Genomic DNA, 19188 nt, shown 5'->3' on the forward strand with positions numbered 1-19188 from the left:
CCATAAATTGTCATTCTCTCCCCACTCCCCCGATTCGCAAATTAGGGAAAATCTTAGATATGCATCATCTTAGATAATTAGGGAAAATCTTTTAAAGTTTTAATGGATTATAATCTCCGCACTACATATTTTATTTTTATATTGTAGATCATGAGAAAAAATAAAATGAGAAATCAGGGGATTCCTTAAATATATGCAGTAAATTAGGCTTGAGACTTTTCCTAATTTAAAGAGATAATGAGAACGGTTTCAAGATTTGTTTTGGAAATAAATTTAGTAAGGAGTAATCTAAGTAAATCTTAGATAATAAGGGTAAATCTTTTAAAATTCGATTTCAAGATAAAATAACACAAAAGAAGATGAGCTCTCTAACAAATTGACACGTGAATTTTTTCTTATGAGATTGAACCAGGAGTTGCACCTCACCAAATCAGTCTTATAAAAGTTATTTTTTTCTAATATATATTGATATTGATGTTAAAAGATAAAACAACAACCATTTTGGAACGGAGGGAGTTTAAACTAAGAATTAATGGTTGGAGCAAAATCTGCAAAGAGTTGCTTAAGCACATATGTCAGTACGGGTCCACGTGAATAAGAACTAAGAACTAAGAACCTAGCTTTGGAGATGTTCATATAAGGACTAGTTCTTATTTTTTAAAACTAAGAACTCTACGTCAGCCTTCTCCAATGGTTAAGAACTCAGTTCTTAGCTGAGAAATAAGAACTAAGAACCTTGCATTGAAGATTCTCTTACTCGTCTCACAACCCTACCAACGTCTTATACTCAGCTTAAATATTCCTTATCCAAACAACTAAAATTATGTGCAATTTAGATTTAGAATTTTAATTAGTGAGTTGGGATTAAAAAATGCAATATAAATTAAAGCAAGAGCACTTATATCATTACTTACGGTAAAAGCAAGCACAGCTTGAGAAAGTCTTCACAATAAACTAATTTATTATTCAAGATTAAACAATATCCTTGGAATAGAAATGTGTCCAAACAACTTCTTAATATTGAACACAAACATTACAACCAACCACTGTCCATTTGTGAGCTTTGTTGTGAGCCAATACCCGGTCGTATTAGCTCTATCTTGTGAAGTTGAATCTTCCCTTTAATCCATATCCATGCTTTCAATATTCAAGAAATCTTTATTTTTATTGGCTTCTGATACAATCTCTTCAATAAAGTCATCTTCTTTCCTACAAAAGTACACACAAGACTTCTAAAATCAGTTAGACATTTAGTATTAGAATGATTTTATCAACTATTTACACTAGGTGATACAGACAACCCTTTGGAATGATATTACTTACCGGCTAGCATCATAATGCTTTCCAGACAATTCACACACTCCATGCAAAGCCGATCTCCATTTCTTTACTTCCTCAGAACTTTCTCCATATCTTCTTTCGTGTTTAGCCATGGCATTGGCATAACTCTTTTTCTGAAACCTTACGTCTGTTGGATCCACTTTGTAAAATATCGGCCAGACCATCTGATCAACATTATCCATGCAGTCAAGAATCTTGATAAGTTCTTCGAGACACCAGCTGGACTCTGCATAGTTTTCAGACAAAATAACAATCGAAAGCCTTGATCCTTCAATCGCATTATAAAGAGATTGTGAAATTTTATCTCCGGTCTGCAATCCTTTATCATCTATGAAGGTCTTGAATCCCTCATCCGTCAAAGCTTGATAGAGATCATGTGTAAAACCATCCCGAGTATCTTTTCCTCGAAAGCTGAGAAAAATCTGATACCGAGGCATTAGACGTCTTAGATGCTTATTTTTTAAGGGATATCCCAAATCTTTGGCTGGGACTGAAAATGGCTCAAATTTACGGTTGGCATCAAGTGCCTTTATTTTCTCTATCATTTCAGTGTACCATGTGGAATTCATCACACTCGTTTTTTTGATTTGTGGATTCATCTCTTCAATGAGTTGATCCACATGTTTTAGCCACTCCCAAACAGCATCATTTACTTCTTCTGTTTTGTAAATTGCTTGATCAGCTCTACTCAGCACAAAATTTCGCTTAAAAAGCAGTCCCCTCTTCTCAAAGTTGAATTCTTTATGTAACGAAACTGGGGCAGAGATCTCCATCAGAAACTGATGTTCTTATATTTTTGCTATCCAATTAGTCAAAGGTAATAAACCTGGAAAATGATCATCAATTTAACATGTATATAACTCAGACTCGTCTTGACAGAGTTATGTTGCCAAGATTTTATCAACTAATTAAAATTATTTTTTGTTGTGAAACATATAAAAATTTGCTGAAAGGTCTTCAGAGAACTAGTAACCATGTCAATATATTAAAGATACAGAATTAAAGAAGAGGGTGAAAGGAATTTTAACTCACTCAGCTCTAAGGTGTTGCAGTTGCAGGCACAATAGATTGTGATCCCTTGAACCTTTCTGCAAAGAGATGATCTTCAAGTCGGCAAGAGCAACTGGAAAGTCAAAGATCAGAGTGATTTATTTGATTTGTGCTTAAACCAAACTGCTCACGGGAACAAATTAAAATATATTGATGGGAACAGGGCGTTAGGTTGGGCAATTCTTGTGCTTTTAATAAAATTTTGGCTTATCTAAAATACACCAGTTGGCTTGTTTTTTTTTTCTAAATTTCATTTGGAGATATAGCTGACCCAGTCAAAGGTTGTCATTGGGTCAGCACGGTAGCAAATTAAAGAGCACCTGTGAATTCATGCGATCGTGGTAGACAAAAGGAGCAGCAACTTGTTCAAATGGTGGATTAATTAACAAAGACAACTGGCAAATCATGTGAAACATTTAAGAAATTGTTGAAGACGATACAAATATGATGTATTTTTCCATATTATATATAAGGGGTTGTCTAAATGACCCATGATAAAAATTGGGTTAAATCACCCCATATCCAAATATATCAATCACATTATAACATGTGTCCTCTTATTATCCACCTCACTCAATTAACCTTATTTCTTTTATATTTTCGTAATTTTAATTTTATTAAATAATTTAATTGCAAAATAAACCTATTAATTTAGATAATAACATAGGATCCTTCTTCTGAGAGAGAAGTCCAGAGAATCCCTAATCCCCATTTTCTTCCACACTTTCTTCTCTGTACGTTAGCTTTTCAGATTTGATTCGATGCAAATTGTTTTTACATTTAATTCGATTCAACTTTTCCCAAACGCACACCCATAAAAATTGCAGCAATCATTCTATAATCATAGACTGGATGCATACAATACCAAACGATAATTTTAACTTTTTGGTTCATTTTCAATTGATCATTTCCTTTTATCTAATCACATCAAGGACATTGCAGCAATCAAGTAATCAATGATATTTTTCTTCTAAGAATAAAAGGAAAAGTCATGAATCTTTAACATCACGCCTTTTTTTTTTGTTATTGGCATTATAACTCTTGAGATGAAAATCAAGTAATATGGCAAAAAGAGAAGCATTGAAAAGATTATTGGAATCCTTCCATGGAGAAGAGCGTTCAGAAATTAGGAATTCTCTTTTTTTTAGGTTAAAAAAGGAGTACTATGTTTTATCCAAATTAATAGGTTTACTCTGCAATTAAATTATTTAATAAAATCAAATTTATGAAAATATAAAATAAATGAGTTTAATTAAGTGAGGTGGATAATACAATGACATGTGTTATAATATAATTGGTACATTTGCTCATGGGTGATTTAACCCAATTTTTATTATGGGTTATTTAGACAACCCCTATAATATATATATAGAAGGAATCATATAAAATAATGTTATTTTATGGATGGATAAAACTTATGTACATTATTTTAGGTGTTGTTTGTTTATGATACAACGCGACAAAAAACTCAACTACTCATTGTCTTTATTGGAGTTGTCTAAATGATTCATGTGGGTTACTAACTCACAACCCAATGAATCAATCAGATTATTTTTAAATAAATTAATAAATAAAATATAGAAATTTCAACTCACTTTTCTTCAGTTTGATTGGATGATGAATTATTTAACCCAAATTTTCTCATGAATCATTCAGACAACCCTTATTATTATTATAATTTCTCGAACTACCATTTTCGAGTCTGTGTGCATGTTCTGTTATAATAAGACAACAGTAAAAAGTAAAAACTGCACAAATAGAAATACTTAAATTTTGTCATAAATAAATATATTTTTTATATTTTTTTTAGTAAGACAAATAATTGTATTCAACCTTAGCACAAGGGGTGCTAAAGCCAAATACAAGAAAGGAAGAAAAACAGGTCTAGAAATTCAAAAACATGCTAATACTATGGTCAATGGCTACCCACTAAAACACAACCAACAAATGAGTTAACATCCAAGTGAAAGGAAATTATTTTAATTTATAAATTAGTTTTTTATTGTTCTGTAGACAAAGTCTTAAAAAATAGTGAGAGCTTCTTCGGAGCTATTTTTAAGATGGACTTAATAGCACTTTTGGTCTCTCACTTATCACGATTTGGTAGTTTTGGTCTCTCATGAAATTTATTAGCCTATAACGTCCCTCACGTTTACTAATTGTTGCAATTTTGGTTTTCCGTCAACTTTCATTTAATTTTTGACGGTTTTTTATTAAAAAATAAATTATTCCTTTATGAATTTAATTTTGAATTTTTCCAAAACTTATACAAATCAAAATATAATTCCTATTGTATCCCCAAAAGTGATACAAAATATCTTACCATTTATAATTGAAATTATGATCCCAATAAATACCAAAAGGCAATGCAATTAAAATTTATATGCATGACTATGAATAATTAGCATTTTAATCTTTAACATTCAAGACGCTCCCCACCATCACTGCTTTCCACCTGCGATTGGTCATACGCGAGCAGCACCATGCAAAGAGGATCCCTCTCCTGGGCAACCTCCATGTCGGACCTCCGCCATTGAAAAGACCCCGGAGGACCTTGCTGCTAACCATACGCTTGTGGCCACCAACCAACATAACCGTACCCACTAAAATCGTAGTCCCATCCCCACCATTGCCACGCACGAAGCCCATCATAGTTCACTACCTCGCCCCCATGAATGTTGTCGTCATCCTTAGTACTCCCTCCGTTCCTAATTATAAGACCTAGTTTTAAAATTTTCATGTTCCTAAATATAAGACCTCTTACAATAATCTAGCAAAAAGTTTTGTACTCTTCCATATTTACCCCTCACATTAATTGTATGTTTTCAATTCCAAAGTTACCACCTACCATTAATTACTACTAATCCAACTAATTATGACTTTTGGTATAAATGCAATGATTATTAGTGAGAGAAAATGACAAAGGATAAAAGGGAAGAATATATGAATTTTTTAAAAACCAATACACTAATTAGTCACATTAAGTACTCTCTTAATAAGCGCAGTTTTTTAGAATATGTCTTATATTTAGGAACGGAGCGAGTAGCATTTTGATAATCCTTATTGCATTTCCTACAATTAAAACCATTTCATGCCATACTCCACTTAAAACAAATTTTTTATGGACACCCACGATATGACCAACCTATTATTTTGGTTTAGTGGTAGATACGAACATGTTCTTAAGTAAATGTCTTTCACAATTTCATATGTCAACACAAAGGAATCCCCTTGAAAAAATGATAATATATAATAAAATATAAACACATAATCAAAACAAATTTTGATACAGTCCGAATTTATGGGATTTTGACTATTTAGATAGTAATTATTGTGGAAATCCCATTTATTTCCTTTAAAGTAAAATTGATCAACAGAGAAACACATAAAACAAAAATATGTTATTTAACATATGAAATTCAGTTGATTCGTTGGTAAAGAGATGATGGCAAAGAAAACATTAACAAAAAAAGAACATAAATAAAAGGGATCAGGAATATGTTAAAAAAACCAATTTTAGTTTTAGTCAAAATAATTATCAATACTAATTAGTAATAATAAATGTATTAATTAATAATTTAAAAAAGGATTCCAATTATTTTTTATCATATTTTTCGAATTTACGATGTATTTTAAATTAATGTTTGATTTATTTTAAAAAAATAATTTTTTATAATTAAGTTTAAAAAGGAAATAAGGATTAAAAAAATCATAATAAGAATCGTATTGTTAAGATACGATAGATTTCATTTTCTAAAAAAAAAAAGAATCGTATGGTTTTTTTTTCTTTGTGGAAAGAATTGTATTGTTTACAACTTTCAAAAACATAATATTTAAATATATACAATCAAATATTAAATAGGATAAGAAATTACTAATAATAGATGAAATTAAATAGGGTGATGGAGGGTAATCTGTTGAAAATAAACTTGGGGATGCCTTTTTTGTTTTGGAGAGAAACTAAATGATTGAGAGGGGGACACGTGACATAACCTTTAGAAATAAACCTTTTTTTTTTATATTATATAGATATAGATAAATTCTTTTATTCACATTATTAAAAAAAGCCTTGAAATCACATTCAAGACAAATATTTTAACTTCGATATTTCATATATTACACATTTCTAAATATCATGTCATAATTGGAATATTAACATAATTATTAGATTTTTACAAACACTTTCAAATAAAATATGAACAAATAAAAAGTAGTATAAAAATATAAATACTTCTATAAAACCCCGGACTACTTACCAGTGACAAATTAGGGACGTAAAAAATCCCTCTCGAAGATGATGAATTCAAACAAATACAGCAGCGGAATAATTCCCTCGTTATGCTTGCGAGGAAATTAGTGACAGGTTGGTTCTAAAAAGGCTAACTAGTTAGCAATTTTGTGTAATTAGTTAGCAATGGATTCTTCCGTCGCAAATAGCGGCGAAATAAGAGTTAACCTGGTAAATTATTTAGCGACGAAATGGTATATATAAGCGACGGAAATGTAGGTAGCGACGGATTTTTAAATCCTTCTCCAATAAATTATCGACACCACTTTCGGCCACAAATTATGGTCTGTTTCTAGTTCTATCACTAACATGTTAGCGAGTGATTTTTTCCATTTAGCGAGGGATTTCTCCCTTAGCTAATTTGTATTTTTAGTGGTGGTCTTACCAGCGAAGCGGATGGTTGATACGTGCTATCCATATTCACATGTACATATTGATATCCCTACTTACGTAGTAGCCAGTTTGGATATGATACAAACTCCCTCCGATCGTTAATACAATAACTAAATGAGAGGTGCACTTTAGTCTTTATTTAAGTGTCATATTAAATTCTACATCCTATTAATTATTTTTTGAAAATGTTACCCTTATTTAATAATATAAATATGAAGGCTTAATTGCACTTTTGGTCCCCCAACTATGGCCTTCCTGCGAAAATCGTCCCTAAACTTCAAAATTAGCAAAACTCGTCCCTCAACTATACACACAGTTGCACTTTTGGTCTTCCGTTAGCATTCCGTCAGAAATCTAACAGATTGGGACTAGTGACGGAGATAATCCGTCACAATTCACAATCCAGTCACCAAATTTCTTCATCTTCCTCATTATAACCACCACTCATCCTCCCCCTCCTCATTCTTCACTTTCTCCATCTTCATCAACCTCAATCCCTCATCCTCCCCTCCCTTCTCCTTTCATTCCTCTTCACCACTACCTCCCTCAACCATCAACACAAACTCTCCATATTGAAATTGAATTGGAGCGGATTGCTGGAGAGAAAGGGGTTTTGGGTTTTTCTTCAACACTCTTTGCAGATCCCATTTTCTCATCTCCTCATGAAATTAGAAATCCATTTCACAACCCAAAAGAAGGAGTTGCAGACCTCTCCCTCCATATCTTCATCTCATCTTTCTCACTCGCACCTCTCCCTCCACCGAACCCACACCAGCAAACCACAACCCAGAACCACCTCTCCCTCCACCAACCCCACCCCTCCCCAGAAACCCAACCGGAACCCACCCCAAACCCCACCCAGAAACTGAGCCCACAAACCCCTTCTTCCCTCTCACAATAGATCTACCATAACTGAGAAAGGAAAACCAGAGAAGAAAATCCAAGACTTTTTTTTTTCAGATCTCAAACCATTGTTACAGATACAACTTCAACCTATCATATGGTGTCTGGAGAGGGGGAGCTCGAAGCTTGTAACCCAGAAACCCGACCAAAAACCCAGAAACTTTGAAGCTTTGAACGAGAACCATGATCTACAGAAGAGGAGGAGGAAGAGGAAACGGATTTAAGTGAGCTTCTTTATTTTTTCAATTAAAATACTATTTTTTCTCAATTTTATTTTTTCTTTATTTTTTAATTCATTTTTAACGGAATATTCTGTTAGTTTTCTGACGGAATGCTAACGGAAGACCAAAAGTGCAACTGTGTGTATAGTTGAGGAACGAGTTTTGCTAATTTTGAAGTTTAGGGATGATTTTCGCAGGAAGGCCATAGTTGGGGGACCAAAAGTGCAATTAAGCCAAATATGAAATGTCTCATTAATTATAATCTCCTTTTCTCCAACAAATTTATGAGGAAATAATATTAAAAAAATGTGTAAAATATGACCCGATAATCATTTACAACAAGCTCCATCTTTCAGGTTCCGGCAGTAATATAATCAATTAATTACAAGCTTGGGTCAACTTCTCCACTCCATCCCTTATGCATTCTTTCTTGTAAGGATTTGTTAATTTTGAAGACCGGAATTCACATTCCACGGAAATTTCACTTTCAACGGTGGGTCTTGAAGAAAAGGAGGAATTGGTGTCTGGGTGGTTTAGAGGAAAAAGAGTTTGTAATACAGGTACATCTCTATCATCATCCCATTTTGTTTCTTTCCTGTTAATGCTTGAATTTGTGTTTTGGGATGAATTTTCTGTTCATATACACAACTTTTATCCTTTAATATTTCTATGAACTACCATATTTACCTCTTCTTTTCCAGGCTCTTGTTAAATTTACTTTCAGTCTCCAATATGCTACTATAAATTCGTTTATTTCTAACCTTCCATATTTATATCTTCCCAACTCTCCAGCTAAACATATCATCTCTGAAAAGCATGCTTCAGGGTATATTTCATCTCTTGTATATGTTTAATTTAAGCTGAAATATGAAGTTTTCTTGGTGTACAAATGCTGACAATGAAATTTGATGTCAAGATCTCAAGCAAGTTATTCAATCCCCTCACCAATAGTTCAATTCTAATGGTTTGACCAAGATAAAAAGATAAGGCTCAAAGTTGAAATTTTGTATACACAATACAAACAAGTTATTGGGAAATCTTGTGTATTTTGCCACAAGTCTCAGATTCACTAGAGATATGATCAGGATAGTCCTTAGAAAGAGTAAAACAACACTCACCAAGATATTTTGTGTATTTTGTGGATGTTTGCATTTGTACTCAACATTTCCTCATTTTCCCAGATTCCACCACATATATAGCAGAAAATGTCACACTTCGAGGATATTCAATCTGTTATTATTGACAATGGAACGGCCATGATTAAGGTACATAATGGATAAATGTTTATTAATTAGTTGTTTGTGTTAAACTTTTAAACGTATCTATTTTTATTTTTATCAGCAGCAATGTATCTATTTTTCAGGCTGGTTTTGCAAGATATAGTGAGCCACATGCTGTGTTTCCCAGCATTGTTGCTGATGTTGAAAAGGATGCATATGTTGGCGATGAGGCGTTGTTTAAGTATGGTACTTCGCCTCTCAAGTACCCCATCAAGAATGGAGTTATAAACAATTGGGATGATATGGAAAAGATTTGGAGGCATACATTCGATAATGAGCTCCGTGTTGACCCAGAAGACCATCCGGTTCTGCTAACCGAGACTCCTTTTAACCTCAAGGCTAACCGTGAGAAGATGGCCCAAATCATGTTTGAGACTTTTAAGACCCCTTTTATGTATATACAAAATTGTGCCACTCTTTCACTGTATGCATATGGTCGCACTACTGGTAAGTAATTTTTGAGTTGTTTGATGCATTTGGAAAGTGGAATTTGTGTCAATAGGAACCCAATCCTCTTATGATAAAAGCTTCACATGATATCGTTGTTAATCAATTGTGGAGATTTTCATAAGTTTTAGACATTCGTTGGCCCAACTATGATATTAGAGCCGATTCATGAATTAACAATACATTATAAGCTTATTTCCCTGTCTTTGGTGCTTCTTTATTTTAAAGCACCTTCCTGTACAAGTCCCCTTTCAGTTTGTACTTACCTCTTTTTTCATATATATATATATATATATACATATAATAGCTTATCTAAAAAAAAAAACATTATAAGCTTATTTATTTGTTGCAGGCCTTGTGTTCGATTCTGGTGATGGGGTTAGCCACATTTTCCCTGTGTTTGAGGGTTGTCCCCTTAAAGAGGGCATTAATAGTATTGATTTGGCTGGTTGTGACCTCACAAATTTCATGAAGAAAATTTTGACTGATCGTAAGTACTCTTTTAGCAGCTCAGCAGAGCGTGAAATTGTGAGGGACATGAAAGAAAAACTAGCTTACATTGCCCTTGACTATAACCAAGAGCTGAAAGCAAGTAAGGCAAGTTCTTTTGTGGAGAAGCGATATGAGTTGCCTGATGGAAAGGTGATCACCATTGGTGATGAGTGTTTCAGATGTCCAGAGTTGTTGTTCAAACCATCATTGATAAGAAGGGAAGAACCTGGCATTCATAAGGCAATATACAATTCCATAATGAAATGCGACGTTTATTTCAGGAAACACTTGTACAATAACATTCTCCTTTCAGGAGGAACAACCATGTTCCCAGGAATTGCTAATAGACTGAGCAAGGAAATTTCTTTAATAGCCCCCAAAAGTATGAAGATCAATGTTGAAGTGTTACCTGAAAGAATATACAGTGCCTGGATTGGTGGTTCTATCATGGCATCCTTGAAGGACTTCGATCAGGTTTTGTGTGTTCCTCCCTTCTTTTCAACTTGAAATTTTTTCATTATATGATTGCTATTATGACATTATTTCTCCTTTTGAGTGCAGATGTGGATTTCAAAGTTCGAATATGATGAATGTGGGGAATCAATTGTCAACAAAAGGTGCATATCAGCTGTTTGAGGATTAAGATACTGAAATGAAAGCCTTCTAAATTTTTAGAAAAATAAAATTATTGAAGACTAATATTTATGATTTATCATGAAGCCATAAAGTCTGTAATACATTAAACTACAAAGTTTACAATTGTTACAACCACTCAAGGGCGCAAAGAGCAAGTAGTATATTCATAGGAATATGTTTTAAATGTAAAACCAATTACTCTTTTTTTACACTTGAAAAGCTAAAAGATAAACCACAAGACTAAACAAGTAAGTCTTGACACAAAGTGGAATAAAATTGGAAGGAGATACTTCCAAGAACGCATAGGACCTGCATCCTGAGATGCTTGCCGAGCCAACACATACGCAACCAAATTATGCTCCCGGAACATGTAAAAAGGAGATCGTCACCGTTCATGCAACATGTCTCTAATCTTGTGAATCTTCTCTCTCCCAGTAACTATTGATGAAATGTACTGTGATGCAACTTTCTAAAGTTTATAGAAGTGTCAAATTATTAGAAGAGATACCAAGCATATCTTTCATGCGAAGACTAGGATGGTGGAGAAAATTTCTTAGTCATTGTATCAAAGAGTTATCTAGATAATTCATGAACATGTAAACCGACATACTCAAGCCTCTAAATAGGTAATGTGTAGTAGCATTTGTGGCGTGGAGAAATACCAAATCAACTCCACCAATGTACTTGCTAATTGTTATTCAAAATCAGTAAAACCCACACGACTTACTTCACAATCTTTGCTGCCCTGTTTCAATATTTCAACTATTTTCAAATCCAACAAAGTATTTGAAGTAAGCTTTTAGGTAAGCCTAACTCAACCCAGAAGTTAGCTAAGAGTTGAGGTTTGCATTACCATTTAACTCTAACACACTCCCTCACGCTCAGGGTTGAACATCTGGAGCGTGAAATGAAATGAGTGACCCACATATGAGGAGTCAACAAATGAATTTAAGATAAACTCTTATACCATATCAAGCAACCACTTATCACAAAAGCTTAAGCTGTTGTGTAAGGGTCATCTTAATGACTTTATATTATATTCTAACAGAACATACATGACCGAGCTCGATCCATTCTATGTCGGCTATTATTTATTTCAGCTACCCTATAGCCGTATTTCTCTCTAAGAAATTTTGTGTCTCTTTCGTACCTTTTTAATTAGTTCTACGAAGTCTTACTTTTCTTCCTTTTAATTAGTCGAGTCATTTTTTAACATATTTTTTTAATCGATTATTAAGACATTGAGTTTATAGTTATGTTAAGTCAGGTTGACTTTTTGGATAATACTTGTTTAATTTGATTAGATTAATTAAGGTAGTGTGAAACGTCCTTCAACTTGTAGCATGTAGTGTTTTAAGACTTGGCTCGGACAGACCAGTTGGACCGGGATTCGGTGACCTGACCGATCCGAGCCTCACTTCATATCGGTTGTGCATGCCACTCGGCTGGAACCGTTTTGAACTGGCCGGTTTAATGATCAAACCGGTGACTTAACCGATTTTTTATTGAACTGGCAAGTCACCCATTTCATGTTTTTAAATTTGTTTTATTAATTTTTTTTTTTTACGTTGGACCATTTATGGAAGTCCATTTTCCAATTGTCCAGTAATTATTTAACATTTTGAGCCTTTCAAATTGTTTTTTTTTTAATCCAGTTGGAAACATTTTGTATATAGTGGTACAAGGGGGTTCGAACACAGGCCATAGAGGAAATATAGAGGAAAACTAACCACTGCACCATCACGTTGTTATCGATTGGAGACATTTTTTATCATTTATATATTAACTATATTGATTTTCAAAAAAAAAACTTTATATTGCATTGGACATTTTTTATATTTTTAATATACACCGAGTCAAGCAATCGAACCAATGACTCACTGGTCCGACTAGTGACTCAGTAACCCGACCGAGTCGATGACCGAGCCGAGTTTCAAAACACTGGTAAGAAGTATGTTGTGGCCACGAAGGACACGACCATACGACCGATGAATGCATCAACCTTAGGGACACCGTGGAAAAACTCGTCTGAGATGTTAGACAAAGAAGTAACTTGAATGGGTGAAGAGCAAGGAGAACCAAATCCACGGGAAACCATGGCAAAGAACAACGAACCCCTTGTCACACATAAAATAATGGGAGAGAGTGACAAAGATCTCTCGTGATGAGGGAGACTAATGAAGGTCAACGTGCATATAATCTATCTAAGGTATTTTTATGGAGGAGGAAGCTCGAATTCCTGGAAGAAACACTTGAAATTTATCATATTGCACGGATAAGTCACAACGATGCACATATAATTTATCACGAACACAATTGTTAATTACAATTATTGGATATTTGATATTTATGGAGTGATATAAGTGATCTAATTTATTATGACCTCAACTGTTATTATTTTATTTAAATGGTTAAATGTTTATCTGTTATATTATGAATTAGATGAATTTCAAATGTTAACTGTGTTTGACACTTTCTCGATATCTTCTTTATCGCAAACTCCATGAGAGTTTTTTATACTATAACTTTAATGTAATTAAGACTTAAATATTTTTCCAGACCCTCAGAAATTAGGGTGTTTTGGTTTTTATCAGAGTAGGTTATACATAAAGTACTTCAATAATATGGAAAAGAGAAATATGACATAAATTTTAAATTGAATTTAAAACGATGGATAGTTAATCAAAAGTTTAATTAATTTATTACAAATCTACAATATCTTTTTGACTACTTATTGTAAATCCTTTGAAAAACTTCCTTGAAGACAATATTCTTTGTAACATCTTGCTCTGTAGTGTCTTTATTGTCTATTAATATCTTCAAACCAGCTCGACTCTTAACTATGGAAATAGAAACATACAATTATCCATGAGAAAAAACTGGATTTGGTAGATACACACCAACTTGGGATAAAGATTGTCCATGACTTTTGTTTATAGTCATCGCAGAAGCCACTACCATAACTCATTTCCCAATTTTAAACAAAAAAATGTCATTACTCATTAGTGAGACCTATGCAGTTTAAGTACTTCTTGTTGTTTGAAACTTGATATGCAACTGTTACACTAAATTCTATGGTATTATTGGAGATATGTTGCTGCATATTTTGCACACGATGCTATTATTGGTAAAATTCCTTTACATTAACTTTTGCATCTTTAAGGTAAGAATTGCATCTAAATTTTATATATCCATGGATAGATCGTTGAAGTGCTAGACTATATGGACATAGTTTTTTGTTTGATAATTATATCCAAGGTTCCCATCTCATTAACAAAATCGAACAGGATCATTCCTTATTAAATTAATGATTCAAACTTTGTGAGTTTGTGATGTCAAACATTGTACGCAGGAGACCCATATTTAAGATTACCAAATACTCGTGGGATAAGACGGAATATATACAAAGAATTTTAACTATCAAGTTACACAATCAAAACACTAATATACAACATTGTGTTGTTGAGATTGATATTTATTGGCTATATTTCCTCTTTACACCTTTTTGTTGTGAAGCCTACATGTTTCAATCTTTGCCATTCCCAGTTGCTTCAATTGCTTGTTCACATGAGTTGTCCAGAAAGTCAAATCTTAAAGAAAGTTTTAATTGTGTATCAAAATCAAACATGGTCATGTAATTTCCACCATGAAGACACCACTTTTAATTGTGTGCTTAGGAGGATTCTCAACTGTGGCAATCAAGTTAATAGCTTTTCTAGCATGCTCTGCCAGCTCACGACTGGGCTCATGTATCTGAGTATCAATATTAGAATTGTCTTTGCTCATCTCTTCTTGACAGAGGCTGGTTTAGTTGATGAAGAAAACCTCAATCTGAACTCTTAAATCACCGCACTCACTTTGGGCTTACCCATGGACCAGGGTTCTCTTTCTCTCTCCTCTCATCCGCACCAACTCAGCCTCAATTTGTTTATGTTTTTCCTCCAACCCTGCATTAGTCAGTAGGCCAGTCTTGCCAACTTATAGGCTTCTAAATTGTATAATTCGCCCAAATATCAAATGAAATTTCCTCACACCAGCAATTTATTCTTGTAATTTTACTCTTCATACTAAGATAATCTAATTATCTGCATCTAGAAATAAGCTAAGCATTGAGGGAATGAGAGAAGCAAATTATAAACCACCATGATGATTTTTTTTTTTTTTAATTATGTTTGGTCTGAAGTTCTCTCTAATCACCATCATAAATCTAAGCAAAAGAGTTTATGCAGATAGACATTAACAGTTGGGGGGAGATGAAGAAAGAAAAAGAAGTAAACTTACCTAAAACCTCTTGCGCATTGAGGCTTAGAGAAGGTTCTGTACATAGTTAATGTCCATCCATTTATGCACCACCTGTTACCAATAAGCCAAAAGACATGAAAAAATAGGAGTCAGAATATTAGCTCTAGCTATGATTGTTAGGACTGTGTCCAAGTAAATTATTGTCATTAAAAATCTTATAATTGACGGTACACATATACTCTTCCCAATATTTGTCTATACAAAGATGATTGGACACAGTAAAATATTTTAAATTTTCTATTTTGGGTGCTTATTACTGGGCTTGTGGAAAAAGACTTACCTTGCTGTAAAATTCATTTAGCTCAGGAAGAACTTTTTCAACAGCTTGTGATTTCACAAAGCACAAATTTCACAAATCTATACTTAAAATAGAAGCACAAAATCTGTTTGGGGTCATCCATCTCCTACCTTTGCAGCACCAGTAGAACTTGGGATTATATTTTAAGCTGCCCCTCTTCTCCCTCGCCTATCCTTTATTGAAGGACCATCTACAGTCTTTAGTGTTGCTGGTGAAAGAGAAAAACAATGAGATGTTACTAATGGCATTTGTGAGGATATAGTGTTATGGTTTATAAATGCAAAAGAGAAAGAAATCAACGGCTATATAATTAGCAAAAGTTCATAAGAGACATAGTTGCATGGACTGTTGTCATCAAACCTTCAAGTATACCAAACTCCTTGTGAACCACCTGATGAATAGTTTATATAGAATGGATGAGATACTTTTATGCATGTTTATGATAAAAAATGAGGGGCAGATGGAAGGGGAAGGCTCATGTTAAACTTAGCTATGTAAAATTTTGTTTCCAAGAAACCCCCTTCACTTCTCCTCTGTTAAGAGGTGAAATTTACTAATTGATCATATACCAAGATTGTGTACTGTGTATGTACAGCAACTTGCTAATAATATGCCAATATATAGCCACATGATAACATGAGTAGAGGACTGTCATCACAAAATTAAACTTAGGAAGAGTGAAAGTCAAAACAAAAATTATATTATATTTGACAACCACTCTATCCAGTACCAGGAAACAATAGTTAGGATCTTAATGAGTACTTGAAGAAGTAAACAAATCCATTCCTAGATCAGCCTAAGAAAATTTGCAGTATGAAACAACATAACCACATATAAGGAATCCACTCTTTTAAAAGGATTTACATGTAAAAGTTAAACCTCTTCAATAAGGAGCTATCCACCAAAGTCATATTATAATTGGGTATTAAGGAATATGGCAAAAGTATAACAAAAATCTCCCCTAGCAATCTTAGCCTTAAGAGGATGATAGAACTATAAGGTCCACATCAAGAATCAGTTAGTGAAGAAAGTTTTGTAAACAAAATCCATAAGATATAACATAAACAAATTCAAACTAAAGAAATACATCTGTACAATATGTGCTAAAAGCCTAAAACACCTTTGAAAAGAAAAATCAAAAGAAAGAGGAATAAGAAGGTGGATAAAAAAGCAATTAAGCTCTCTGGTGTTTCACTATAATTAAGAAGTGAAAGACCCTCAAAGAAACCATGGGCAAAAGAAACAATTTATTCATCATACTAATAGTCTAAGTTTATCATTGACTCCACCAATGATTTTAGGGAAAAGAAAATTAGAAATAAAACTCATGATAGAACTCTCTATCCAAAACGAAATTAAAAGAGAGGAAAAACATACCACAATGAGGAAAAACTCCATATCCATTCATAGGTCCAGCCATAAAAGAAATGACACTCATTCACCTTTTTTTATGGCCTATTAAGTTGAAATAGAAGAAAAAGTAATAACAGTGGCAGAAAATCTTAAACTAAAGTCATATTAGATTAGGTACTGATAAGAAATAGGTGAATATATACCTAACATCTTAATATGGAATAAGAAACATACTTCACAACATATTTAACAGTCTAAAAAAGAAATAACCTAGAAGAAGAATAAAAAAGGGAAATGAAGGAGAAAATCACATAACTAAGTGGCCTATAAAAGATAAAATGCAGTGAAAAATTAGAAATAATGTAAAAGAAGAATAGGCAGTGAAGCCCACCCCTCTTACACACTGAACATGCATATGACACCCCAACATTTGAGAGCAGATTTCTAAACCCAGCTATTTAGACCAGCAGGAAGAACATAACTTACAACTTATGACAACAGGAGCTCATATCTATCACCATAATCCATAGCTAAAAGAGTAATAAATCACAAAAGATGATGATGTAGGAGCATGAAAGCCATATGATATATGGATAGTGTTAGGAGCACAGTGACATATACCAATTCATACATCAAAATGACTTACAAATAGACATAATAATAGATTAATACAAAATACACTTAAGAGATGATGTCTATAGCACAATCTTCAACGTGGATAAACTTAGTTTCTTAGTAGATTACTCAACATCTGCATCTTCTTCTAGTGAAAAGGATCTTAAACTCTGAAAATGCCAGTTTTTCTTGTTCCCCTTGTTCCATTTCACCCTTTGCAGGCTTGGTCAGCACCAAAACACAGCAAGTATGCCTCTTGGTTGCTCCTGCGCTTGCAAGGTCCTCTTTAGATTGAAACCATTTTCCATTTCATGAACTGAAGTCACAACAGTTGCAACATACCTGTAGTATAAAAAGGGTAATCAATATAGATTTGTCATAAATAATAAGTCAAGATTTAGTATTCATAAGTAACAAAAATTCAACACTTCTAAGGCAAATGCCATTTTAGATTGATTTTAGGCAAGATTAAGCCACAAATTTCTGCCTTATTGGCTATACCAGTACTAATATACCTTCTAGTTGACTCCAATTCAAAATATGTTGCCATAAAATGTCCAGCAGTAGCCATGGTTTCAAGCTCATCAACATTGTAAAATTCCAACATTCCGTTTAAGCCATTCAACTAGTTAAAAACAAATAAAAAGAGAAAATTATCTTAGCATCAATCAAGACAAGTTGCAAATTTAGAAAGTTTAGCAGTAGGTGCCATCTCCCACTTCCTAATAAACCTTGGTCTGATCTTCCATGCTTCTCTATCATGGTTTCAAGCTCATCTACAATAAAAGAATTCAAACAGATCAGTGAAATGAGATGAAATAGAAGGATTGGGATATGAGAATGGTGTGAATGAGAGTTCAGAACATGGAGTATTTATAGCCAAAATTTGAAAGTGTACTGACACAAAAAGACCTCAATGAGCTGACAATATTCATCATATATACATGTGAAATCTCATTTAACAAAAATAAACAACAGGATATCAATTTCACATCTAGTACGAAATACATTCAAAAAAGGACCATAATTGATGAGGATTTGGATTGATACTGGCCATTTGCTAAAGGATTCAACCATAGCAGTTGGGGTTCTCGTGATGAAGGATGACAAATGAACAGTGGACCGTGTGAGCTGTCGATACACAATTGGTTCTACCATAATCGGCGGCGACATTAGCTTCAAACACACATCATGCGGCGGCCGAAAGTAATTGGTCATCAGATCAATCGGAAGAGACTATTTTGATGGATTGGTGAGAAGTGGGTGGAAAGAGGAAGGATAACACGGAAACACAGCTGGATTTGAGATTGATGTGGAGGAAAGTAAGGTTGTGAGAGAGGGAAATCGAAATCAGAAGGATATGGATTGTACGGTAGAGCACACCCGCAAGAAAGATCTAGGGTTGATGAGAGAGGATGAGAAAGAAACCTCAACTGAGAAACGACGTCGTATTACAATGGCCAAAGAGGAAAAAAATATGAACACGTGTCGCTTCGCCATTGGTGTTCTTTTAGCTACAGTAATTGAAGAATAAGAAGTAATAGATTGGTGACCTACGTCGAAAGTCAT

At 33.7% G+C, this 19188-nt stretch overlaps 2 protein-coding genes across 2 annotated transcripts; one reads left to right on the top strand and one right to left on the bottom strand.

Moving 5' to 3' along the window:
- Nucleotides 1-883: 883 nt before the first annotated feature.
- LOC130728904 (TMV resistance protein N-like) lies at nt 884-2614 on the bottom strand. The gene is made up of 3 exons (XM_057580481.1): nt 2374-2614; nt 1324-2167; nt 884-1209 (listed from the first exon to the last, which is right to left on the bottom strand). The coding sequence occupies exons 2-3, from the start codon at nt 2112-2114 to the stop codon at nt 1122-1124; spliced, it is 879 nt and encodes a 292-aa protein (XP_057436464.1). The 5' UTR covers nt 2115-2167; nt 2374-2614; the 3' UTR covers nt 884-1121.
- A 5938-nt stretch (nt 2615-8552) lies between these two features.
- Nucleotides 8553-11186, top strand: LOC130728905 (uncharacterized). Its single transcript, XM_057580483.1, has 5 exons — nt 8553-8756; nt 9378-9461; nt 9560-9923; nt 10276-10889; nt 10977-11186. The coding sequence occupies exons 2-5, from the start codon at nt 9402-9404 to the stop codon at nt 11049-11051; spliced, it is 1113 nt and encodes a 370-aa protein (XP_057436466.1). The 5' UTR covers nt 8553-8756; nt 9378-9401; the 3' UTR covers nt 11052-11186.
- Nucleotides 11187-19188: the final 8002 nt, after the last annotated feature.

This window comes from Lotus japonicus, chromosome 1 (assembly GCF_012489685.1).
Source record: "Lotus japonicus ecotype B-129 chromosome 1, LjGifu_v1.2".
Lineage (NCBI taxonomy): Eukaryota > Viridiplantae > Streptophyta > Magnoliopsida > Fabales > Fabaceae > Lotus > Lotus japonicus.